The sequence below is a fragment of the Elaeis guineensis genome, chromosome 16, assembly GCF_000442705.2.
Source record: "Elaeis guineensis isolate ETL-2024a chromosome 16, EG11, whole genome shotgun sequence".
NCBI lineage: Eukaryota > Viridiplantae > Streptophyta > Magnoliopsida > Arecales > Arecaceae > Elaeis > Elaeis guineensis.
The window spans coordinates 32,021,314-32,047,459 of record NC_026008.2 but is presented as its reverse complement, the minus strand read 5'-3'; the positions used below and the strand labels follow the sequence as shown (position 1 = coordinate 32,047,459).

Below are 26,146 nucleotides of genomic sequence, written 5' to 3'. Positions count from 1 at the left end.
CTTACTGGGCTGTCTAGCTCATTACCTTTCTTTCTATTTTTCAGATTCAGATAATTAATATCGAGCGTGGGACGAAATATTGGAACAGAGCTTTTAGAAGCGAGATTAGCATTGTCAACTTCATTGAACTTAGATTTATTGTTTTAGTAAAAAATTTTATTGGATGTAAGACATTTGATTTAATTACTTGAATTATAGTTGAATAATAATTATTTGAATTTATTCCGCTGCGATGCATTGATATCGTGATGAGATGCCTTGCATGCTTATGGAGAGAGTTCTTCATAAGTATGCGGCGGTTGCCATGATCCTCGATTCACAATCTCGAGTCGGGGGCGTGACAATTAATATGGTATCAGAGCATAAGTGGATAAATTATGATACAGAATTTGACATAATATGAGTGTAGGTGGGTAAACATTAGGAATATTGGGACGTTAAAGTATGAGCATCATAATAATAAAAACATCAAAAGATCAGCCAAGGGAACAGTAGACAATAAGACTCAACAGATTTATGATGAGCTGTGCTCCAGATGTGGCAAAAATCATGCAGACAAAGATTGCTATTGGAATACCGGTGCTTGTTTCAAATGTGGTCAGATGGATCATAAAATTGCTAGCTGCCCACTAAATACTGAAAATCAAGCTGGCAAAAGAACTCATGAAGGACAACATAAGGATGGCGGAAAGATTTCTAATACCTAGGGAAGAGTTTATACACTTACTCAACAGAATCCACAGGCTTCCAATACAATGGTAATAGGTATGAAAAATTTCGAGGACGAAATTTCTTTTTAGGGGTGAAGAATGTTATAACCCAAAACAAAAAAGAGAAAAAAAGAGGAAACCGAGAAGAAGACTCCCGGTAGGAGTCTTCTTCTCCGGCGAAACCCAAGAAAATCAGGACTCCTAGGACCCCTCGGAGTCCTAGGGTCCTCTATAAGAATACCCCCTCCCTCTTGAGACCGATCATTGGCCTCCTCCCCCTCTTTTCCTCTCCGATTTCCTCGAATTAGAGCCGCGGACACCGTCCGATTTCTCGCCGTATTGCTCGCCGGCGAGGTCTCCGGAGGCTGAGGTAAGTTTCCCTCTTCCTCCCCTCTTTCTTCTCCTTCCTCCCCGTGCATTGTGCGCGCTGCCAGCGACGAGAGTCGCCAATTTCCGGTCGGGGAAAGAGACCTCTGTTTTGGTCTCTTTCTCGTGGATTTTTTTCGGCACCGGCGATCGAAATCGATCGCCGGCCCCGCTCCTCCGTGACCGGGGGAGTGGCCCCCGTCGGCCGCCGGCCTCCGCCGCGGCAGCCGTGGCCTGAACGGCCCGGCAAAAGAGGGAACGCCGGTCCCCTGTTCCGGCGTGGGAAGAACCAAGAAAAAAAGAAGAAAAGAAGAAAAAAAGAAGAAAAAGAAAAAGAAGAAAAAGAAAAGAGAAAGAAGGAAAAAGAGAAAAAAAAAAAGAAAAGGAAAGAAAAAAAAAAGAAGAAAAAGAAGAAAAAGAAAAGAAGAAAAGAAAAGAAAAGAAAAGAAAAGAAAATAATAATAATAAATATATATATATATATATATTTATATATATATATATGTATGAACAAATAAGTAAGTAAATAAATAAATAAAAAAAAAATTTTGAAATTGATGAGAGAGAGAGTTTCTCTCTCTTCTTTCAGACTGAACCCTAATTTTCTCTCTCTGGATTTGGACTTTCTCTCTCTACTTTCTCTCTCTAGAATTTTCTCTCTAGCTTGTTTCTCTCTCTTGATGGATTCCTCTCTCTCTAAAGTTACCCTTCTAAGATTAGCGTAGGGGAAGGCTTCATCTGATGATTCTGATCAAGTTTAGAGACGAGTCTGATTTTAAGCGAGATTTTAATTTTGGAATTTGTTAGATTTAATTTTGAATTAAATTAATGTAAAAATATAATTTTGGATAATAGGCACGGAAGAATCTCCTAGAAGTTAGTCGATCTATTCATTCAGTGCTCCGTAAAAGGTAAGTAATGAATCATCTTCTCGAGATATTCCATATTTATTCTGAAAATAAATAATTATTCTCTGAAATTATGCATGATTTATGGAATTATGTTTTGAAAGAAAAGTGCTTTTGAAATGTTATGGTATATCGATTTATGCACATGTTTAGTGAAAGATTATGATATATATTGTGGTACTAAGTGTTTTGATATAGATCGGATTTATGCTCTCAGCTTAACTATGTTTCAGTGGGCCCCGCCAATGGAGATTATACGTTGGTACTTTGTGGACCCTGCCAGTGGGGATTGTACGCTGGTATTTGTGGACCCTGCCAGTGGGGGTTGTGCGCTGGTATTTCTGGACCCTGCCAGTGGGGGTTGTACGCTGGTATTCTGTGGACCCCGCCAATGGGGGTTAAACGTTGGTCATAGTCGAGGCTGTTGAGTTACGAGTATTTTGAATCGAATCGGATTTATAAATATATTATATGTGAATATTTGAAAATATTGGATTTGCATTAAATCAGCATGAAATATATTTTTATGTTTAATTGCAGCATTATTCTTAAAAATTATATAATATTTGAAATATCTGGTAGAGATACTTGTTATTTACTGGGCTGTCTAGCTCATTACCTTTCTTTCTATTTTTCAGATTCAGATAATTAATATCGAGCGTGGGACGAAATATTGGGACAGAGCTTTTAGAAGCGAGATTAGCATTGTCAACTTCATTGAACTTAGATTTATTGTTTTAGTAAAAAATTTTATTGGATGTAAGATATTTGATTTAATTACTTGAATTACAGTTGAATAATAATTATTTGAATTTATTCCGCTGCGATGCATTGATATCGTGATGAGATGCCTTGCATACTTATGGAGAGAGTTCTTCATAAGTATGCGGCGGTTGCCATGACCCTCGATTCACAATCTCGGATCGGGGGCGTGACAATTAGTTTTCTTTATCCAAGTTCTATAGAAGTCATGCCTCTCCTATTATTCAACATATGCTGAAAAAGTTGTAACCAATTATTGAACTCTTGCTCAAAAATTGTTTATTTCTTTCTTAACCATTGCAGTACAAACTTGTCATAAGCAGTTCAAAAACTGATAGAATTACATCTATAAGAAACAGTTTGAAGAACATCATGTTGAGACTGATCACACCTACATAACTACATAATCTAAACCTAGTCATTTGGATTTCTTCCAACATGAATCGTGATACTACTTGAAAAACTTTCTCAACTTTTGGGTTTTTTCATATGAAAAAGAAAGAAGAGATTCTACCAAAGTTTTTAGCCAAAGTTCTTGAGCAATGTTTTGGAATAGTAGGATTTTGCCAATATTTTCTTGTTTCCTTTCTAATAAACAATTAATCTCCAATATTTTGTAACAATAGATGTGTTTTCCATTTCAATTAGATACTAAGTTATCTACTTTTGCTAAATTAGGATAGTTCTTGTCAAAAAAAAATGCCATGTTAGAATAAAAAGATGCACCAATTTAGATCACTAAGGGTGAAACTAAACATCACCATAACATCCATTGCACCTACTAAATTGTAGGTATCACACGTAAATTAGACAAAGGCTGTGGTCCAGTGGCCTGCTTTTTAAGAGGAGGTTCCAAGTTCCAAACTTTTAGGCCTCTTTGTACGGGATGATTATTTTAAAATCAAAGATGATATGGATAAAGATGATGTGATCATCGTATTTGATTATACCATTGGGTATAAAATACCCACAGCTGGAATCCACGGCGGAACCACCATCAGCAAGTGCAGCTCCGCCCGGACTCCTACGGGAGCCGGGCTCCACCGCCATCAGCAAGTGCAGCTCCGCCCGGACTCCTACGGGAGTCGGGCTCCACCGCCGACAGCAAGTGCAGCTCCGCCCGGACTCCTACGGGAGCCAGGCTCCACTCTCGACATCAGCGCAGCTCCGCCCGGACTCCCACGGGAGCCGGGCTCCGCTCTCAGTATCAACTGCTGGTAAGCTCAATCCGGACTCCTATCAGAGCCGGATTTCACCCTTAACTTTGTTTGCAGTGCAGCTCCGCCCGGACTCCTACGGGAGCCGGGCTCCACCGCCGACAGCAAGTGCAGCTCCGCCCGGACTCCTACGGGAGCCAGGCTCCACTCTAGACATCAGCGCAGCTCCGCCCGGACTCCCACGGGAGCCGGGCTCCGCTCTCAGTATCAACTGCTGGTAAGCTCAATCCGGACTCCTATCAGAGTCGGATTTCACCCTTAACTTTGTTTGCAGTGCAGCTCCGCCCGGACTCCTACGGGAGCCGGGCTCCACCGCCATCAGCAAGTGCAGCTCCGCCCGGACTCCTACGGGAGCCGGGCTCCACCGCCGACAGCAAGTGCAGCTCCGCCCGGACTCCTACGGGAGTCGGGCTCCACCGCCATCAGCAAGTGCAGCTCCGCCCGGACTCCTACGGGAGCCGGGCTCCACCGCCGACAGCAAGTGCAGCTCCGCCCGGACTCCTACGGGAGCCGGGCTCCACCGCCTACAGCAAGTGCAGCTCCGCCCGGGCTCCTACGGGAGCCAGGCTCCACTCTCGACATCAGCGCAGCTCCGCCCGGACTCCCACGGGAGCCGGGCTCCGCTCTCAGTATCAACTGCTGGTAAGCTCAATCCGGACTCCTATCAAAGCCGGATTTCACCCTTACCTTTGTTTGCAGTGCAGCTCCGCCCGGACTCCTACGGGAGCCGGGCTCCACCGCCGACAGCAAGTGCAGCTCCGCCCGGACTCCTACGGAAGCCAGGCTCCACTCTCGACATCAGCGCAGCTCCGTCCGGACTCCCACGGAAGCCGGGCTCCGCTCTCAGTATCAACTGCTGGTAAGCTCAATCCGGACTCCTATCAGAGCCGGATTTCACCCTTAACTTTGTTTGCAGTGCAGCTCCGCCCGGACTCCTACGGGAGCCGGGCTCCACCGCCATCAGCAAGTGCAGCTCCGCCCGGACTCCTACAGGAGCCGGACTCCACCGCCATCAGCAAGTGCAGCTCCGCCCGGACTCCTACGGGAGCCGGGCTCCACCGCCGACAGCAAGTGCAGCTCCGCCCGGACTCCTACGAGAGCCAGGCTCCACTCTCGACATCAGCGCAGCTCCGCCCGGACTCCCACGGGAGTCGGGCTCCGCTCTCAGTATCAACTGCTGGTAAGCTCAATCCGGACTCCTATCAGAGCCGGATTTCACCCTTAACTTTGTTTGCAGTGCAGCTCCGCCCGGACTCCTACGGGAGCCGGGCTCCACCGCCGACAGCAAGTGCAGCTCCGCCCAGACTCCTACGGGAGCCGGGCTCCACCACCGACAGCAAGTGCAGCTCCGCCCGGACTCCTACGGGAGCCAGGCTCCACTCTCGACATCAGCGCAGCTCCGCCCGGACTCCCACGGGAGCCGGGCTCCGCTCTCAGTATCAACTGCTGGTAAGCTCAATCCGGACTCCTATCAGAGTCGGATTTCACCCTTAACTTTGTTTGCAGCGCAGCTCCGCCCGGACTCCTACGGGAGCCGGGCTCCACCGCCGAAAGCAAGTGCAGCTCCGCCCGGACTCCTACGGGAGCCGGGCTCCGCCGCCGACGGCAGTTGCAGCTCCGCCCGGACTCCTACGGGAGCCAGGCTCCGTTCACGACCCCTACCGCCAGGAGGGCCTCACCCGGACCTCAACAGAAATCGGGCTCCGACCGTTACCGAGCTTCAATCGATAGATCCACGCCCCCTGACAGGCCCTCAAAACGGCCACGACCCTGCTCCACTTCCTGTGGCAGACTCCGCGCAGTACCATCATTCCCTGGCAAGCCGCAGTAACCATAGCCGCCCTGCTCCACTTCCTGTGGCGGACTCCGCACAGCTCCACTATCCCCTGGCAGGCCACAGTAACGGCCACGAACTTGCTCCACCTCTTGCGACGGATACCATGCGATTCTCCTGACGACGGACGCTGCTCCACCCCTCATAACAGATTCCACGTGGCGGGTCGAGGTGATGCCCACGTATCTGCTCCATTATATTTCGCAATCAATTCTCCTGACCATGGGCGGCCCACTACCAGGCGGTTACAAACGTCGCCATCAGTCCGTTGCCTCCCCCGCCTATAAAAGGGGGACTCAGATGCTCTTTTACCTTATCTCAAAACTCTGCTAAATTCTCCGTTCGAGCACTCCATTCTTGTTGAGGCAGAGAACTGACTTGAGCGTCGGAGGGTCTTGCCGGAGTAACCCCACCTCCGGTTTAGACTTCCTTTGCAGGTCCCGGCGGCGACCGCGGCTTCCCCAACTCCAGCTTCTCCGGTGCAGGCAGATTTTTGCACCAACAGGATTGGCGCTAGAGGAAGGGCTGTGTCTTCGCAGCACCCTTGTTCTTGAAGGAGCGCTCAACGGAGCCGCCTCCGGCCATCTCTCCGTCATCTACTCCTAATCCTCCCCCGCGAGATCGACACCCGATGCCTCCGCGCAGGGCGTCCACGGCCTCCGCGGCCAGATCTCAGGCTCCGGCCTCCCCTCCTGTTTCTCAGCCAGCTCCTCCTCCCCCTCCGGCGATGGCGGTCGGCGCGGAGCAGTTTGACTTGCTGGCGCAGCAGGTCAAAGGCCTCGTCGAGGCCGTACAGGCAATGCAGCAGCAGCCGCCGCAGGCGTCGGCGCATCTGGAAGGGGCATCTCCGGAATGCCAGAACCCGACGGTGGGGCGGGCCACCTGGGCCAGCCGCCCCGTCCTTCCCGAGAAGGCGAATCCAAGGGTGGAGAGCCCTCAATCGGACCACGACTCCACCCCTGGGAGATCCCTGCCCCCGTTCTGCCAAAGGACCCTCGAGACTCGAAGTCGAGAGGATTTCCTAGACCGGAGGCTCCAGGAGATGAACCGGCGGATCGAAGAACTCCGCCATGCGCCTCCCGCTTACGGTGAGGATATCTGCACTGACCCTCCCTTCTCCCAAATGATTATGCAGGAACCGATCCCGCCGAATTTCAAGCTTCCCCAGTTCGAAAGCTACGACGGGACGTCGGACCCGGTCGATCATCTGGAGGCCTTTCGGACGATGATGCTGCTCCACGGTGCTCCTGACGCCATCTTGTGCCGGGCTTTCCCGTCTACCTTAAAGGGAGCAGCAAGAAACTGGTACTCAGCTCTGAAGTCGGGTACCATATTCTCCTTTGATCAAATGAGCCACCAATTCGTGGCCCATTTCGTCAGCAGCCGACGTCTCCGGAAAGGTTCGGAGTCCCTCATCAACATCAAGCAGAGGGAAGGGGAGTCCATACGGGCCTACATCAACCGCTTCAACATCGCGGCGTTGGAAGTCCGAAACTTGGACCAGTCGGTTGCCATGGCCGCCTTGAAAGGTGGCCTTCAGAAGAATGATCTCTTGTACTCCCTGGAGAAGAAGTACCCCAGGGATTTTGCTGATCTACTGGCTCGGGCTGAAGGATACGCCCGAGCGGAAGAGGCCTTCAAAATGAAGGATGAAGAGACTGCGAGGGAGCGTCAGGCGGGAGATTCTGGTAAGCCCGCAGTTGAGAAGAGGCCAAAGGAAGCCCGACCTCGCTCCCGATCCCCTCCTGGACATAAGCGCACCCATACTCCCCCCAGGGCGCGCAGGCAGAGAAGCCCGGACAACAGGTTTCGACGGGGTTCCCCACCAGGAAAGTTCCGCAACTACGCCCCCCTCAACGCCTCGAAAGCCCAGGTACTGATGGAGGTCAGGGAGCTGATCCCTAGGCCGGAGAGGATGCGCATGCACCCTGGGAAGCGCAACCCCAACAAGTTCTGCCTCTACCACCGCGACCACGGCCACGACACCAAAGAATGCATCCAGCTCCAGGACGAAATCGAGGAGCTCATCCGGCGAGGTCGGCTCGACAGATTCATCCACTGCAGGCCTGAGGGTAGAGGAGACCGGCCAAGAGCCCTCCCACCGCCCGAACTGCAAAAAAGGGAGGAGCAGCCCGGGGACCGGCCTCCTATCGGGACCATCGACTCCATCGCCGGAGGGCCTCAAAGAGGAGCGGGAGAACTGTAAATGTATTACTTACTATTTCGTTTTGAATCTACTTTTCTTTCTAGCTAACGCGCCCCTCCTACTTAACGCGGATGTACTATGACTGGATATGACCCCTCCAAAAACAACGGCCATGTCAGGAACAGGAGGAGAACCTCGTCCTGACATGAGCAAAGTCAAAGGCCCGGTTCTTTTAGAGCGGATGGGGGGAGAGGCCCTACAACGCCCTAATGTGCCCCCACAGCCCTGTTAGGGACAGGAGGAGAACCTCGCCCTAACTTGAGCAAAGTCAAAGGCCCGGTTCTTTTAGACCGGATGGGGGGAGAGGCCTTACAACGCCCTAATGTGCCCCCACAGCCCTGTTAGGGACAGGAGGAGAACCTCGCCCTAACTTGAGCAAAGTCGAAGGCCCGGTTCTTTTAGACCGGATGGGGGGAGAGGCCTTACAACGCCCTAATGTGCCCCCACAGCCCTGTTAGGGACAGGAGGAGAACCTCGTCCTAACTTGAGCAAAGTCGAAGGCCCGGTTCTTTTAGACCGGATGGGGGGAGAGGCCTTACAACGCCCTAACGTGCCCCCGCAGCCCTGTTAGGGACAGGAGGAGAACCTCGCCCTAACTTGAGCAAAGTCGAAGGCCCGGTTCTTTTAGACCGGATGGGGGGAGAGGCCCTACAACGCCCTAATGTGCCCCCACGGCCCTGACAGGAACAGGAGGAGAACCTCGTCCTGACATGAGCGAAGTGGAAGGTCCGGACTCCTACGGGAGCCGGGTTTCCACGACAAAGAGAAGCTTCGCCCGGACTCCTACGGGAGCCGGGTTCCGCCACCAAGGTAAGCTCCGCCCGGACTCCTACGGGAGCCGGGTTCCGCCACCAAGGTAAGCTCCACCCGGACTCCTACGGGAGCCGGGTTCCGCCGTAAGGTAAGCTCCGCCCGGACTCCTACGGGAGCCGGGTTCCGCCGCAAGGTAAGCTCTGCCCGGACTCCTACGGGAGCCGGGTTCCGCCGCCAAAATAAGCTTCGCCCGGACTCCTACGGGAGCCGGGTTCCTCGCCAAGAAAGGCTTTGCCCGGGCTCCTAAGAAAGCCGGGCTCCATCCGCAACTTCGCCAGCAAGGGTTAAAAACGGTGGCGAGGCTTAGCCACATGACGAGATCAGATGGAAGGGAAGAGCCCCTTCCCACGATGACCTCTAAGCCAAATAGGCCAAACGACGAGAAAGGGTCAACGGACGACAATATCGGTGCTACGCGCGGACAAGGTAACACAAAGTGCTTTTTCCTCATTTCCGATATATGTACTACAGGGCCAGGACGGCCAGAGAAAGAGGGACAAAACAACAAGAAAAAAAAAAAAAAAAAAGGGGGGGCAGCTACAAAAAGGGGGTGACTACAAAAGAACTCTAAGGAGGTCCTGCTCCCTCTAACCTAGGGTGATCACCTCCATCCCCCAACCAGGACTGCCTCAGGCTACCCACCGTTTCCTCTAGTTCTTCCTTCTTTTGCAGCATATCCTGGAGCGCCTGACGAAGTCGCCGGCTCTCAGCCTCCGCTTCCCGATGCCACTTCCGCAAAACTTCGGACTCCGCCTCTGCGTCCGCGACGGCCTTCCGCTCAAGCCCCAGTTGGATTTTTACTTGTTGCAGCTCGATTGTTTTCTCTCCAAGGGAGACAGAAATCCCTTCGACAGTGCCCCTTAAGGCTTGGAGCTCTTCGGTATCTTGAGCGTTGGCAAGCTGCACCCTAGTAACCAACTGCCTCTGGAGACGAACAACCTCGTCCGCCGCCCGACGGAATCTCCCTTTGTACTCTTCTACCTGCCGGCGCCAGCTGGCCCGCTGCACATCGTGGCTCACCTCAGCATCTTGAAGCTGCTTCTGGAGGTCGGAAACTTTTTGTGACCATATCTGCTCATCCCGCACTGTGAGCCGGGATGAGTTCCCTTCCAGTTGGCCGATCCTCCTCTTCGCAGCTGACAGCTCCACCTTAAGGGCGCTGATCCTGGCTTCTTGAGCCCAAGTTCGGTCGCTGGCGCTCTTCGTGCATTCCTCGAGCTCCTTTACGAAGTTCGCCTTCCTCCGGCTGTAGTCCATGATTGCCTTCACTTGGAGACTCCTGAAGTGGGCGGCCTCAGCGGCGGCCTCGGAATAGCATTTTTTCGACTTGCGGAGCTCGTCCTCCGACTTTTTCAACTTCTTCGTCAGGTGAAGGACCTCCTTTTTGAGCCGTTGGATAGTTGACTTCAGCGGGACCCCCAGGGGCAAGGGGAGTGCTTCAGCGGGGCGCTGCCATCGGAAAATGCAAACGTCAAAGATCAGCTCATTACGAGAAAAAAGGCAGGAAAGAAGGAGCAGGGGGAAGGAAAGACCATCCACAATAAGAAATTCAATTTTATTGATTAATTTTGAAGACAAGCGGAAAGGAAATATGGCGACAAAAGGAAACCACAAGGTCGGAGGTCTCAGACCTCGGGGGCAGGGGGTGGAGAGCCGGGCGCGGAGGGTGCAACTGCGGCAGCGACGGACGAAGGGGCGGCCTCGTCGTCAGACTCCTCCAAAAAGCCGAGATCAAGGTCGGGATACCTGCTGGCCACCCTCTCTCGACAGAGCTCGAACCCCTTGGTGAACGCCTCCAGGCCGAACTGGACGTTCAGCTCCCTCATCTCCGCGGAGGTCTTGAACTCCTCCACCGCAAGGGTCCTGGCCTCCGAGACCAGAACCGGAGTTTGCTCGGCCAGATGGGCGACCTCGGCCTCCGCCTTCCTTGCCGACTCCTCCAAGCTTCGCCTCTCCTCCTCCCGGACTCGTCTTTCCTCTTCCCGATCTTGTCTCTCTCTCTCCAGGGCCTCCCGGAGGGCGGCCACCTCGGCCGTCTTCGCTTGAAGACGAGCAACCTCGTCTTGGCAGTGCTCCTCCGCCCGAAGAAGATCCCTTCTCATGCGGCCCGACGCCTCGACATAGGCGAAGAGCTGGTGCCCGATCTGCAGGGACAGATGGAGAATTACAACAAAGACCGAGCAACTGTGCAAATAAAAATCCGCTTACTTCAAGAAAGGACCCCAGGGTGTCCCAGGCCCGCTGCTCGGGATCGGCACGGTCGATCCTCTCCACGACATCGGACAGAATGCAACCATCGAGCAGCCGACGGATCAGAGCCTTGTCGTTGAAGGGGTTCTCCGATCCCCCCTCGGAGCAGACGGACTCGTCTGCAGCGGCTCGGTGGCTGCTCGGCCTGCGGGCCACCGATTTTCTCCTCCTCCCCGCGGCGGGCGCCTCCGTGGGGCGGACCTCCAGAATGGGGACCCCGGTCGGCGGGCTCCTTGAGGGAGCCCGGGGGGCCGCTGGCTCGGCATCCGAAGGAATGTCGATTGCCGGGGTCGCCTGGACGGGCGCAGCCAAGCTCGTCTCCTCCACCCTGGCCCTCTTCGCCGAGCCAGAAGTCGTCGCGCCCTTCCTTTTCTGAGCTCTCATGGCCTTGGCGAGCATCCGTGTGGCTTCGACGTCCAGAATCAAAAAAAAAAAAAAAAAAAAAGAAGAAGAAAGAAAAAAGAGAAAGAGAAAAGAGGAAAAAGGAGAGAGAAAGAAAGAGAGAGAAGAAGAAGACAAGAAAAGGAAAGATATATACTTGCTGGATCCTGAGGGCTCAGGCCGATGTTGAAAAGAAGCTGCTCCCTCAGTAGGTTTGGAAGGGAAGGAGCGGGGTAACTCAGGAGCTTTTGGGCGGCCTGAAGGTCGTCCTCTCCCAGGCTGGGAGCCCGACGGACGGAATCCCTCAGAGACCCCCAAGGGGGCAGGCCCAGTTCCAGGGTCGGACAGTAAATGAAGAAAAATTTCCCCTTCCAGTTGTGAATCGAAGAAGGGACGCCCTTCAGCAACCCCTTCTTACCGAACTGGGGGGAGAAGTACCACCAGTCCTTCGCTGAAGGATGACGTTTAAAGGTGTAGAAATGTCTGAACAGGGAGAGGGAAGGCTGGACCTCGGCTATATGACAGAGAGAGAGAAACCCTATCAAAAACCTAAAGGAATTCGGGGTGACAGAGGCAAGAGAAATGTCTAAGAAGCGAAAGAAGGCGGCAACAAAAGCAGGAAGCGGAAGCCGGAGTCCGGCACGGAATGCCTCCTGGTACAAACAAAAGCAACCAGGAGGGGGAGCGCTGGCCCGGTCAGAGGGGCCAGGAAGCTCCAGGTCGTACTCTGAAGGGACCCCGTACCGAGCCCTTATCAGGAGAAGTTCGTCCGGAGTCGACGAACAAGGAATGGTGCCCGGTGCGAAAACCGGACGAGCCCCTGACCCGAGCGCGGGTTCGTCCGCAGAGACAGGGGCCTGGGGGTTTGAAGCAGAAGAACTCCCAGAACTTACGGGGGCAGAAGAATCAGAAGATATTTTTCTTTGGGGGAGAACCTAAAGGGCCCTAGAAAAGCAAGCCGAGAAGGGAGGGAGACGCCGGAGGTCAACTCAGGAGAAGACACAAAAGAAGCGAAAAGAGGAGAGGACCCTAGGCGGTAAGAAGAAGAAGGTGGGCACTAACCTATCTTGCTCTGGGGGCTTGGGGAGCGAGGAACGGAAGGCGCCTACGGCTCGAGAGGACGTTCGCTAGAGCAGACTCTCGGGGAGATGACAGACGCCAGCAAGAAATCAGAAACGGAGTGGGGCGCCTGAAGGGGGGAGGACGGGTTTAAATAGACCCTGGGATCCGGCGCCATAATGATCTCGAATCCCCCCAGGCCAGTCCGCATCCGACGCGTGTCCCACTCCCCGTGGCAGACGGCTGAAGGCGGCTGGCGGTTGGCAGGGTCATAATTGCGCTGTACCTAGGCCAGCGTATCCGCGGGGTCTTCGAAGCGTCCCCTCATACCGCCCCAATTCGAAAAGACTCCAGCACGCGCTCATTTAATGCCAAAATATCTGGGAGCGGCAGGGCGCGGGATTCGAAGGGACGGTTCCGGCTGTACTTCTGTGTACTCCTTCGTTTGAAATTCAAAACTCGGATGTAGGGGGACTGGTGTTGGGTATAAAATATCCACAGCCGGAACCCACGGCGGAACCACCATCAGCAAGTGCAGCTCCGCCCGGACTCCTACGGGAGCCGGGCTCCACCGCCATCAGCAAGTGCAGCTCCGCCCGGACTCCTACGGGAGCCGGGCTCCACCGCCGACAGCAAGTGCAGCTCCGCCCGGACTCCTACGGGAGCCAGGCTCCACTCTCGACATCAGCGCAGCTCCGCCCGGATTCCCACGGGAGCCGGGCTCCGCTCTCAGTATCAACTGCTGGTAAGCTCAATCCGGACTCCTATCAGAGCCGGATTTCACCCTTAACTTTGTTTGCAGTGCAGCTCCGCCCGGACTCCTACGGGAGCCGGGCTCCACCGCCGACAGCAAGTGCAGCTCCGCCCGGACTCCTACGGGAGCCAGGCTCCACTCTCGACATCAGCGCAGCTCCGCCCGGACTCCCACGGGAGCCGGGCTCCGCTCTCAGTATCAACTGCTGGTAAGCTCAATCCGGACTCCTATCAGAGCCGGATTTCACCCTTAACTTTGTTTGCAGTGCAGCTCCGCCCGGACTCCTACGGGAGCCGGGCTCCACCGCCATCAGCAAGTGCAGCTCCGCCCGAACTCCTACGGGAGCCGGGCTCCACTGCCGACAGCAAGTGCAGCTCCGCTCGGACTCCTACGGGAGCCGGGCTCCACCGCCATCAGCAAGTGCAGCTCCGCCCGGACTCCTACGGGAGCCGGGCTCCACCGCCGACAGCAAGTGCAGCTCTGCCCGGACTCCTACGGGAGCCGGGCTCCACCGCCGACAGCAAGTGCAGCTCCACCCGGGCTCCTACGGGAGCCAGGCTCCACTCTCGACATCAGCACAGCTCCGCCCGGACTCCCACGGGAGCCGGGCTCCGCTCTCAGTATCAACTGCTGGTAAGCTCAATCCGGACTCCTATCAAAGCCGGATTTCACCCTTAACTTTGTTTGCAGTGCAGCTCCGCCCGGACTCCTACGGGAGTCGGGCTCCACCGCCGACAGCAAGTGCAGCTCCGCCCGGACTCCTACGGGAGTCGGGCTCCACCGCCATCAGCAAGTGCAGCTCCGCTCGGACTCCTACGGGAGCCGGGCTCCACCGCCGACAGCAAGTGCAGCTCCGCCCGGACTCCTACGGGAGCCGGGCTCCACCGCCGACATCAGCGCAGCTCCGCCCGGACTCCCACGGGAGTCGGGCTCCGCTCTCAGTATCAACTGCTGGTAAGCTCAATCCGGACTCCTATCAGAGCCGGATTTCACCCTTAACTTTGTTTGCAGTGCAGCTCCGCCCGGACTCCTACGGGAGCCGGGCTCCACCGCCGACAGCAAGTGCAGCTCCGCCCGGACTCCTACGGGAGCCAGACTCCACTCTCGACATCAGCGCAGCTCCGCTCGGACTCCCATGGGAGCCGGGCTCTGCTCTCAGTATCAACTGCTGGTAAGCTCAATCCGGACTCCTATCAGAGCCGGATTTCACCCTTAACTTTGTTTGCAGCGCAGCTCCGCCCGGACTCCTACGGGAGCCGGGCTCTACCGCCGAAAGCAAGTGCAGCTCCACCCGGACTCCTACTGGAGCCGGACTCCACCGTCGACGGCAGTTGCAGCTCCACCCGGACTCCTACGGGAGCCGGGCTCCGTTCACGACCCCTACCGCCAGGAGGGCCTCACCCGGACCTCAATAGAAACCGGGCTCCGACCGTTACCGAGCTTCAATCGACAGATCCACGCCCCCTGACAGGCCCTCAAAACGGCCACGACCCTGCTCCACTTCCTGTGGCGGACTCCGCGCAGTACCATCATTCCCTGGCAAGCCGCAGTAGCCATAGCCGCCCTGCTCCACTTCCTGTGGCGGACTCCGCACAGCTCCACTATCCCCTGGCAGGCCACAGTAACGGCCACGAACCTGCTCCACCTCCTGCGACGGATACCATGCGATTCTCCTGACGACGGACGCTGCTCCACCCCTCATAACAGATTCCACGTGGCGGGTCGAGGTGATGCCCAGGTATCTGCTCCATTATATTTCGCAATCAATTTCCCTGACCATGGGCGGCCCACTACCAGGCGGTTACAAACGTCGCCATCAGTCCGTTGCCTCCCCCGCCTATAAAAGGGGGACTCAGATACGTTATTCTTTAAGCTCTTTTGCCTTATCTCAAAACTCTGCTAAATTTTTCGTTCGAGCACTCCATTCTTGTTGAGGCAGAGAACTGACTTGAGCGTCGGAGGGTCTTGCCGGAGCAACCCCACCTCCGGTTTAGACTTCCTTTGCAGGTCCCGACGGCGACCGCGGCTTCCCCAACTCCAGCTTCTCCGGCGCAGGCAGATTTTTGCACCAACAAATTCTATATAATAGTGATCCCAAATTATCTCTACTCTATAAATCACCATCTAACTTAGTGATGAGAAATCTATCTTAATTTGAGCTAAGATATTCAAGTGCAGATCTTGTATTGAAATTTGGAAACAAAAAATACCTCTCAATCTAGTGAAAAAAATTACTATATTAATATACCTAATATATTAAATCAATATTATATATATTATATTATAATGATATTATATATATTATATTTATGATATATGTTATAATATAATATATTATTAATCATATTATTATTCACTTATAATTTTATATCATAATATACATATATTATTATATATTATATTTATATTATATAGTTATTTAATATATTGCTTCAATTTACCTTATTTTTCTAATCAAAATAAATGTTAGTATTAAAATAATAATATATTATATGTATACATAAAATAATAATTCTCTAATAATAATTAATATATTTTTAAATGATTAATTATTTATAATATTAATAAATATATTTTTAGAATATAATAATAAGCATATCAATAATTTATTATAACATATTTTATATGATTAATAAATATTTTATAAAATATATCAAGGGTAGTTTTGATATTATATAATCAATGATCTTGAATTTTCATGAAAAATCAAACGGCTTAACTTATGGATATGTAGAAATTTTTAATTTTTATAATATAGTATATCAAATATAGTGATCTTAAATCATTGAGCATCAAATTATCTCGAGATAAGAATCATCGGTGATTTAAAATCATCTTAGGAATCTCATTTAGATCACTAATACCACCAAGAGGTGCTTCGCTCTTTCTATTTCTCAAGAAAAAATGCAAAAAAAATGGTGCATAGTAGACCATGACCATAAATAGGGATGTAATCGAGTTGAGCCGAATTAAAGAACTTAAAGCTTGAGCTCGACTCGATTCAAAGCATTCAAATTTAAAATTCAACTTGAGATTGATCGAACTTTAACATTCCAAGCTTGAGCTTAGCTTGATGAAGAAAAGACAATACTTGAGATCGACTCGACTCGACTAGATATCAATCAAACCATATTTGAGCTCGAGTTTAAGCTTAAATTTGAGCCTTAATCTATTAAAATGATATATATATATATATATATATATATATATATATTATAAATAAAAATAATATTATTGAAAAAATATGTAAATTTAAATATGCTTGGAAGCTTTCGATCCAAGTATTTTTTACTCGAGCTCAACATAAAAAAGCATTTAAGTTGCTTGAGCTTGACTCGATCTCAATAATAACTTAGCCGAGTCGAATTTGGACTCGAGTCAACTCAGGTAGCTCACAAACAGCTTGACCTAGTTTGCCCCTCTAGCCACAGGGCAAGCACGACTATTCCTCCCATCTGAAAAGGTAAAAACTCCATGTTAGCTTTCATAGGCATTTAGCCATTGAATAATAATGTGGTGGTATGGCTTTTAATATTCACCTAACTTTGAGGTGTTTATCAAGAATTAGAATGGGTTGCGTCACTGACTCAAAGGTTTTATAGTAGGACTTGTGCACAATCTTAAAACCACTAGTTTTATGGTTTTTTTTTGACTCCTTTTACATGTCACAAGTCATGTCCTTTTCCATACTTATTATTTTGTTCCTTTAAGCTACCCTACAAATCTCTATGCTTGTCTTGCACTCTAAAGTGGCACTGAGATTTAAGGGCCCTACTAAAAGCAACTAATCTATCAATCATTAGGAAAGGCCACATCATCATTAGCAAGACTACACAATCTGAAGCCACCATTCCTGTACCTTTACTTTCTCCCCCACTAAAAAGTCTCTAGTAGTGTCATTATCTCTATTCATCACATGATTCCTTTGTGCAGCATAAGATAAATGTTATCCTCCAAGTTTTGAGACTCCTTGTAAATATAATTAATCAACAATAGGACTCAAGCTCATAAAGCCGATAAGATAATCCCTTGTGGCAAAGATTACTTAGTTGTCCTGCTATCAAAACCAAAGCAAATTGGGCCCACCAGTAGCCTTTCTGGCACCAACTAAGTGTAGTATAAAAACCAATCTACAAGATGATCATAAATTTTTCTTCCCTAAGTTTTGAGAGTACTTGTCAGTAAAATGACTCCAAACCAAAGGAAAAGGAGCCCATAAGATGACATCAAGCTGATAAGAACATTGCTTAGCTGTGTTGGTATCAAAGCCAAGGCAAATTTGGACCACCGATAGCCTTTTTGGTGTCAACTATAGTTGAAGGGCCAACAAAGATCAAGAAGCTTAGTGGATGCATCCCCTTGATGCTAAACCTTAGTGGTGTGACATCTCATTTTTTTATTTTTTTTTTGGTGAAAAGAGGTGTCACATTCCATTGATAACGATGTTTACATTGACCTTAGCCAGTTGGAAACTAATTAAGGAGAGCAAAATTACTACAGTCAATGGAATACCATCCATGGCCCAAGCAAAGGGGTGCTCATTTTGACTTGGACTTTATTCGGCCGACAGCCCGCAAAGATTATTTAAAAGGGTGAAACCGCGAGGAGAGCAGAAGCTGGGGAGTTTTCCAGTATTTTGGAAACCGAAACTCGGATGGGATTTTAACAGTGGCAGGCGGTAGCTGCAGCGGCAGCAAGCAGACGCGAGGAAGGGGAAGAGCAAATAAAGGAAAAAAAAAAAGATTTTTTTAATAGAAAAAAGGATAGAGAGGAAGAGTTCGGAGGGAAAAATCTTATCATCAATCCTCGAAAATTCTCGTTTTCGGATATATTTGGAAGAATCGATCCTTTCTGTTTCATAGGATTTTATTTGGAAGAGCTCTGTGGAGAATTAGGGTTTTTTTTTTTGTTTTTGGCTTTTCGAGTAGATGGAATCACAGGTAAATGGACTATCTTTTTGCGTATTGTAGTTGATTTTTTTTCTTTGTGCTTGAGTTTTTTCTGTGCAATATTGCTTTTTTTCCCCGCTTTTTTGTTATTTCTTTTTTGATTTCTCGTTTAAATACGATGCACCCCGATCTAGATTCAGTGGCATTGTTTTTTTTATTCTTGCTGGTAATACTGGAGTCTTTAAATTATCCAGTGACTGTAATTTATAAAAGGACTATCTTTTTGCCTATTTTATTTTATTTTTTTTCAAGATTGCTTTTCCCATCCTTTTTATTATTTCTTTTTTGATTTCTCTTTTAAATTCGATGCACCCAGGTCTAGATTCATTGGCATTGTTTTTTTTTTTGGTGCCTTCCTGGTAATATAGATTGAACTGGAATCTTTAAATTATTCAGTGACCGTAATTTATATGTCCTTTTGGTTTGTATTATATTTTACTTGTATGTTGGAGAGAATTTAGGATTTTTCTGTGCCGTTTAAGGGGCGAGAAGTATAGATTTTGAGATAGATTTTTCTCTGCGTAGATTGTTTTGAAGTGAAACAATGAGGGCTGAAAGATATTTTGCTGGAGGAGGAGGAGAAGAGGACGAAAAGGAGGAGTTCTTGGACTCAAGAGAAGATGTTTCGACGGTGTATGATTCATGCCCTGGTAGTCCTGGTCATCGAGATTCTTGTTCTGATGAGAATTTCATTAGCGTTAGTGATTCTCTATACCGGCCTTGCATTGGAGATTTGATCAGTGTGCAGGGGCGTCGAAACAAGTTCTTGAGATGGATGGGTTTGGAGCTTCCCAGTCCTCATGAAGATTGTGTTACTCTGGATGGTGATATAGTGAATGATGAAATTACACTGCACATAGATAGAGTCACTTCGGATGGTCAGGCTGTTCTTCTGAGGAGCTCCAATTCGAATAATGGGACTTCCATGTGCAGCTCATCAAATGAGGGCCAGTGCAGACCTGAGGATAAGGCTCCAGAAAGTAATGTTGACTCCAGAACTGCCAGTTTGGATGACAACACAATGCTAATGGTGGATGACTTAGGCAGGGATGATAATGTAACAAGCATTTGTGATGCTGATTCAGACCGGATAACATCAGTTGATGAGTTTGGGAGAAGTCCTGGTCCATCATGTTTTTTTCAGCAAGTTATGCAGAGATATGGCAACAGATCAAATGATTCTGAGAAGACGGCAAGGAGGAGTATTGGATGGTTGTGGAGATTGGGAGCTGTGGCCTGCATTGTAGATAGACATTGGGGGGAGAATAGTTTAAGTCTTTCCACTTCCGATCAAGGTGGCAGTGCTAGCATCCAAAGAGTCAGGGTCCGTACATATAAGAAGCGATCCAAGTTATTCTCTGCACTTTATGTGGGACAAAATATTAAAGCCCATGATGGTGCAATCCTGACCATGAAGTTTAGCTCTGATGGACAGTATTTAGCCAGTGGAGGTGAAGATGCAGTCGTGTACGTGTGGTGTGTAATGGAGAGTGAGCGAACAGCTGAGAATGACATCCCCAAAAATGATCACTCTTGCATATACTTTTCAGTTAACCATAATTCTGAGTTAGCTCCCTTACATGCCAACAATGAGGAGAAAAAGGGAAAGCTGAGGAGTATGAGTACATCAGGTTCATCTTGTGTAGTGGTACCTCCAGATGTCTTTCGAATATCTGAGAAGCCAATCCATATATTCCGTGGACATGAAGGGGATGTGTTGGATATTTCATGGTCGAAGAGTAAGGTAAGTTTTTATATGTATAAAAAATATGCTTGTATATGTGCCTATGGAACTTAGTTTTGTTTAGTTGTTTATAGAGATAAACCTGCCAACGGTCTTCAGAATGTGAAATATGCTTATGCAGTATCTGCTTTCATCATCTGTGGATAAAACCGTCCGACTGTGGCTAGTGGGATGCGACAACTGTCTCAAAGTTTTTTCTCATAGTGATTATGGTACACCTTTAGTTGTTATGGTTTTTTCTTGTTTCTCTATCTTTGGTGCATACTCACTGGATTCCATCCTGCTGTTCTTGTAACTTATTATCTGTGATGCATTCTGCAGTAACCTGTGTTCACTTCAATCCTATCAATGAGAAATTTTTCATAAGTGGCTCTGTAGATGGGAAAGTACGTATCTGGGAGATTACAAGATGTCAGGTTGTGGATTGGACAGATATCAGAGACATAGTCACTGCAGTATGTTATGATCCAGATGGAAAGGTTGGTCAATTTGAATTCTGTCATCTTATTTAAATGAAATGATACGATATCAATGGTTTTATTTTGGTTGTTGCAGAATGGAGTGGTTGGCTCCATGTCAGGCGATTGCCGCTTTTATGATGCCACAGGTATACATAATTGCTTTATATATTTCATTCGAAATGTCGATGCATCTCTGCTCATCTATTATAGAATGGCTCACAAAAATTCATAAATCCAAACACCTTGTGCTGTCAAAAATGTTTAGCATAATTGTTATACTTAATGGTTGCTTGATAAATTAGTTCTCTATCATCAAACTTACATACATTAATGAAGATTCCTCCTAACTGCTGAAATTCCCAATGTCTGTGTGTGATATGGTTGTGATCAATTATTGTTTTCACCAATTTATTTTGCTTCTTCATCAAATTATGTCCAAAAGATTATTAATGAAGAGAGCTTGTGTGTGATAAATTTCCTTATAACATATCAATGATTTATGGTCCTAGCATTTGAAGCTTTTGGCACTTTGTATTTACATGCAACTGATCGCAATGACCTTAATCAATTTTTATAAACTGCATGACCATGGTAAGCGAAGAAATGGTTTTTGGAAATGTTGAATGAAGAAATTATTATTGGATTTTTGTGGTTGCAGCTTCTATATGATGATTGTTTGATATAGTTGTTGGGGTTCTAGTGGATCTCCATTCAAAAGTGAGAGTTATTCCTTCGATCTTTACAGAATAATACCATTCATTATATAGGTAGCAATGTCGTGTGAATGTAATTCAAAAGACCTTGGAGGTATGAAAGTACTCTTTATATGGTGAGTTATGGTTACCTTGTTTGTCTGCTACTACTTTCTGGTTGATTCCTACCATCTTTTGCTTCTGTATGCTTGTATTGTGATAGTCAATTCAATATTCAACTCTTAACTCAACGTCTACTAGTTACAGGCCATCATTGTGAAAAAATGGGCTGGAAGTTATGCAAGTGTCTGAAGTTTGACCTATCAAATGCTTTTGATGAGGCTCTTGTCGCATGAAATTTGGTTCTGAGAAAAGTATAAAACTGGTTTTTGGCAGATGAACTCTTGAAGGATGTATGGAAAGGAGGGGAAGACCTAAGGGAACATGGATAAAGGTTGTGAGAAAAAGTATGGAAAAGCTTAAAATGGCATTAGAAGTGGCTCTAAATAGGAATGTTTGGCAAATGAGGCTCCATGATTCCACCCTAGATGGTTGGACAAGGCTGGATGGTTATCGTTATGGTTAGATAAAACTGGATACTATATCTGATGGCAATGGGCTGGACTCATGGTGCTTATGCAAAGAAATATAGAAATGAAGAACAAAAATCTTGTTTAAACTCCCTGTGTGTGTGTGTGTGTGTGTGTGTGAGTGAGTGAGAGAGAGAGAGAGAGAGAGAGAAGGGGGGGGGGTTTGTGTGATTTTTGATGGGCACTTGTTGTCTTTTAGCATCCTCCGCCTCTACCCGCCCAAAGAAATGCATCCTCTCCCCAAATAATTCCAATTTGTGTATAGATATTGGTTTCCTGATCTTAGCAACAGCTTTGTTTCTAGAATTACATGTCATATTAACGTCATAATTTCTCATCAAACAAATGCTTCCAGGAAATCCTTGTTGACTACACTAAGCTGATGCTTTGAAACTCCCGCTGCCGATTGTATGAGATGATAATTTTAGTTAGTTTTCTATCATAACATTGCTTTTGCATTGCTCCTTGCACCAGCCTTACTTGTTTATTTTGGCATGCATCTTGTTCTCAACTTGGATCTTGTCTTAAAACAACAATTAGTACCTGAAACAGGAGTGGGTGCAGGTGTGGAAGCAGAGGTTTCAACAAATTTAGAGCAAGAAGCACCAAGGAAAAGGGTGCAGGAGCAAGTTTCTTAAGAGATTCCAAAATGTGTACAGTACCCCTAGGTAGAAATATCCTACTAGTAAGGAACAAAATCTTCTAGAAATTATTCATTATTCGTTATGGTAATCAGAAATCAATTTCCATTTGAGATGTTTCAGTAGATATGAAGGTCGTGTTTATAAGTGATTCAACTTTTGTGTGCTTCACATCCCATAAAATGAGGGTTTGAGTGAAGCTCTTTGGATGTCATGGGAACGATCGACAGATCCCCTGTTGCAGTCGCCTTTGAAATGCAAATCTGCATTTCTTAAGTGGCATCCTTAAGGAGCATGCTCCCTGCTAGAAGGTAATGCATAAGATCCATGATTCCTATTTAGAGGTGCAAATTTGTATTCTCTCCTTTTATAATGGTTCATAAGATGCGTGTGGACATATCTGTGAAGATTTTGTTATAAAGCAAGTTGAGCAAGAATAATATGACTTAATCCTTCACCCAATATGACAAAAAGTTTTCATATTCTACCAAGTTGTATAAATATGATTATAGCTGCAAATGTCAAACAGCATATGCTATGTTGAATGCCTTGTGTATATTTGTATATATGTGCATTACTATTTGTGTTACTAAAGCCATTTACAGAGCACCACCTGAGATCCATGTATAACCTAATACATATACAGATAATGTACACATGCTGCATGTGTATGTGCTCCTTCATTTCTCCAAACTCCAGATCTGTCTTTTGTCTCATGCAACTAAGTGATTGCTCCCTTTTTTTCCTAGGGGGGAAGGTGTAGTAGTCAGAATCATATAAATTATTAGATAGAAAGTCACGCACAGTGAAAAAATAGTATGCAGCTACAAATTTGTCTAATGAGAAGCTTGAGGAGATTATTCATTTTAACTCTGAATTATTTTTCTTGCAAATCCATCATAAAAACTGGGAATGGCATGGCAAAAAGCAAAAACTCTCTCCAGAAATGGTAGTTGGCAGTTCCCTGAAATTTTGTTAAAATGATAACTTTGGACTTTGTATTATGGATAAACTTTGAAATTTCATTGAACATTTATTTTTTTGTTTTTTTAAGTTAGAAAAAATGCATCTATTTCCATGTTGACTGAAGTTTCTTGAACTCTATTACTGGCTTAGAAATTAGAAGATCTCTCTATAGTCCAAAATATTAAATTATTAAGAATTGTTGTTGTTGTTGTTGTTGTTTGGAACGGCTTGCTTATCTTGTGGGATGTTGGTAGTAGATACTACTTTTTCAGTACCAAAAACTGGCAATCAATTTATGGACGTTCTGGTCTTGGATGCACATGGTAAAAATCTTATGGGTTTTATCTGGCATGCTTCAGATAATCAACTACAACTAGAAGCTCACATCTCCCTACAGGGTAAAAAGAAGTCACCTTACAAGAGGATTACTGGTTTTCAGGTAGTTATAATCGATGCACCGACTTTGACATGATATATATATTTTTCTATTTATGCTTCTAATTTTCTTATAATTATTCCTCTCATTGCATCATGACTGTAAAATGTTCCTCCAGTTTTGCCCATCTGATCACCGAAAACTAATGATCACTTCTGCTGATTCAAAAGTTCAAATTCTTCATGGGGTTGATATTGTTTGCAAGTACAAGGGTATAAAACCTTTGACCTAGTACTTACTATTTCCTCGAATACAGGCCAAATGCTAGGCAATCTCCAGTTCTTACAGATTATATTTACTGCCTACTCTAGGTCTTCGGAATTCTGGAAGTCAGATATCTGCATCATTCACTTCTGATGGGAGGCACATTATTTCTGCCAGTGAGGACTCATACGTCTATGTCTGGAGTTACAATAGCCAGGATACACCTAGATCAAACCAAATGAAGAGCACATGGTCTTGTGAGCGTTTCTTCTGCAGCAATGTATCGGTTGCAATACCTTGGCAAGGCATGGAATCGAGAAGTCCAGTTTCCAACCTTTCTCAGTTTCTTCCACTGGGACAAGTTCCTGACAACCAAAGCCAGCCAGGCTCAAGGGGTGACAACTCCCTATATATGTCTCCTGGTAGGTTCAGTCATGAGTTCTCGGAGTCTTTGCCCAAGGGTTCAGCAACTTGGCCAGAAGAGAAGCTTCCCTTGAGCTTGATGACCTCACCTGCATTGCCAAAATCCCAATACAAGTTCCTGAAGACTTCTTGCCAAAACAATTCTCATGCCTGGGGTCAGGTGATTGTAACTGCCGGATGGGATGGGCAGATCAGATCGTTCCAAAACTATGGATTACCAATTCATGTGTGACAATCTTCGAGCAACAGTTATCAAGGAGTTTCAAATCCTAACAGTTGATGCTGGTCCAGCTTTTAATGACATGGCATGCAGAACATGGTGTGCTAGATGCTCCTCCCAAGCTGGTTGTGCACCAGAACAATATCCATTTGGAGGGTCCTAAAGATTTGAACCAGAGTGGAGCAGCCCTTGAGGATTTTGACAGGGCCAGTGGCTGATGGGGTTCTGGGGGTTAATTATTGGTAGATTTGTGCATCACAGGCAGGATTTGGGAGTAGTAGGGGTCTAACTACGGGGCCCTTGACATGATTTGTGGAGATAATACTGTCATTATGTTGTGACAAACAACATTTATCTGGTGAAGCAGCTGCTTCAGTGCCAAGTGGTGAGATTACGTTGTTGGAGACACAAACTTGGTTAAATAAAATACAAATTCTTTGATTTATTTTCTCTACAGATGCTCATGAATGGCTACTTGAAATGGAGGTTCCATGCACCAGGATGGTTTCGGATTTCTTGTGGGATCTAGGGAGAGGTGGGAGTTGGTTTTCTGATGCTCCAAACTCTTCCATGATTTAGTTCCAGGTCTTGCTGGTTCATTAAGAATCTTTTTCTGAATATGGTTCAGGTCTTGAGAGATTGTAGAGTGGCTGATGGTGATCTCTTCCTGGACTTGATTCCTTAGGCTTGAGAATTATTGGGTGATGGAGATCTAGCATAGCTCTTAAGCATCTTGAGAATTATAAGAATTGCTAGTACTGATCCTTCCTGCATTTGATTCTCTAGGCTTGATGTTTATTAGAAGAAGGGGGCCTGCTAGTCTTTTGGTGCTCCGGCCTTGTCTAGGCTGCTAGCTTAGCTAATTTTCAGTTTTTAGTATTTTAAAAATTAAAATCCAGTTTCTTTCTTTTTCATTCTTAAAACTGAAAATCTGAAACCTGTTTGGTAGTCACTCAGATTGCGTTTAATGGCAGTTATGATGCAAGATGGCGGCAGGTGGAGGCAGGCAGTGGTGGGTGCCTGACGGTTGGTGGAGATGGTGACAGTGGTGGGTATAACAAAGATGACGGCGGTGGTTGGGCAATTTTAGTTTTTTAGCAGCCACAAATTCCAGAAAATGGAATAGTTTTTAAAAGACTACATGCAGAAATGAGGTTACTTTGATTTTTATGTTTTTCGGAAAAAATTGAAAACCAAAACCAAAAGTGATGTCTTAGCATGCTAGGTTCATTATTTTCTCCACTCTTGCAAGCATAATCTTTTGAAATTGAATATCTTGTGTCATGCAATTCATTTTTATGTGGCGGGCGTGGGTTGAACAAATCTAAATCTTTATCACGTCTGTTGTCTCTGAAGATTATGAGCTGGATGATGAGTAGGAGAGTTGAGGATGGCGATCCACAGAGGAGGGAAGCTGGTTAGAGATCTCAATATAGTTGGATATGATGGTATTTTCATCCCAATTTCTAAAAGTGTATTCGAAAACACCACAAATCGAAAAAGTTCTCTTGTCTGGGGTTTCTTTACGAGGAACCCTTCGATGCTTAAATTAATATTTCT

At 47.2% G+C, this 26,146-nt stretch overlaps 1 protein-coding gene across 2 annotated transcripts; it reads left to right on the top strand.

Moving 5' to 3' along the window:
* Nucleotides 1-17,830: 17,830 nt before the first annotated feature.
* Nucleotides 17,831-25,029, top strand: LOC105059312 (WD repeat-containing protein YMR102C). 2 transcript variants are annotated; one of them, XM_010942563.4, is made up of 8 exons: nucleotides 17,831-18,200; nucleotides 18,735-19,953; nucleotides 20,075-20,165; nucleotides 20,275-20,432; nucleotides 20,509-20,560; nucleotides 23,663-23,742; nucleotides 23,858-23,951; nucleotides 24,051-25,029. In XM_010942563.4, exons 2-8 carry the CDS (start codon nucleotides 18,754-18,756, stop codon nucleotides 24,596-24,598), a joined length of 2,223 nt encoding a protein of 740 aa, XP_010940865.1. In that variant the 5' UTR covers nucleotides 17,831-18,200; nucleotides 18,735-18,753; the 3' UTR covers nucleotides 24,599-25,029. The 2 variants fall into 2 exon arrangements, with proteins under 2 accessions (XP_010940865.1, XP_073105894.1); XM_073249793.1 differs by having other exon boundaries at nucleotides 17,831-19,953.
* The last annotated feature ends 1,117 nt before the right edge of the window (nucleotides 25,030-26,146 follow it).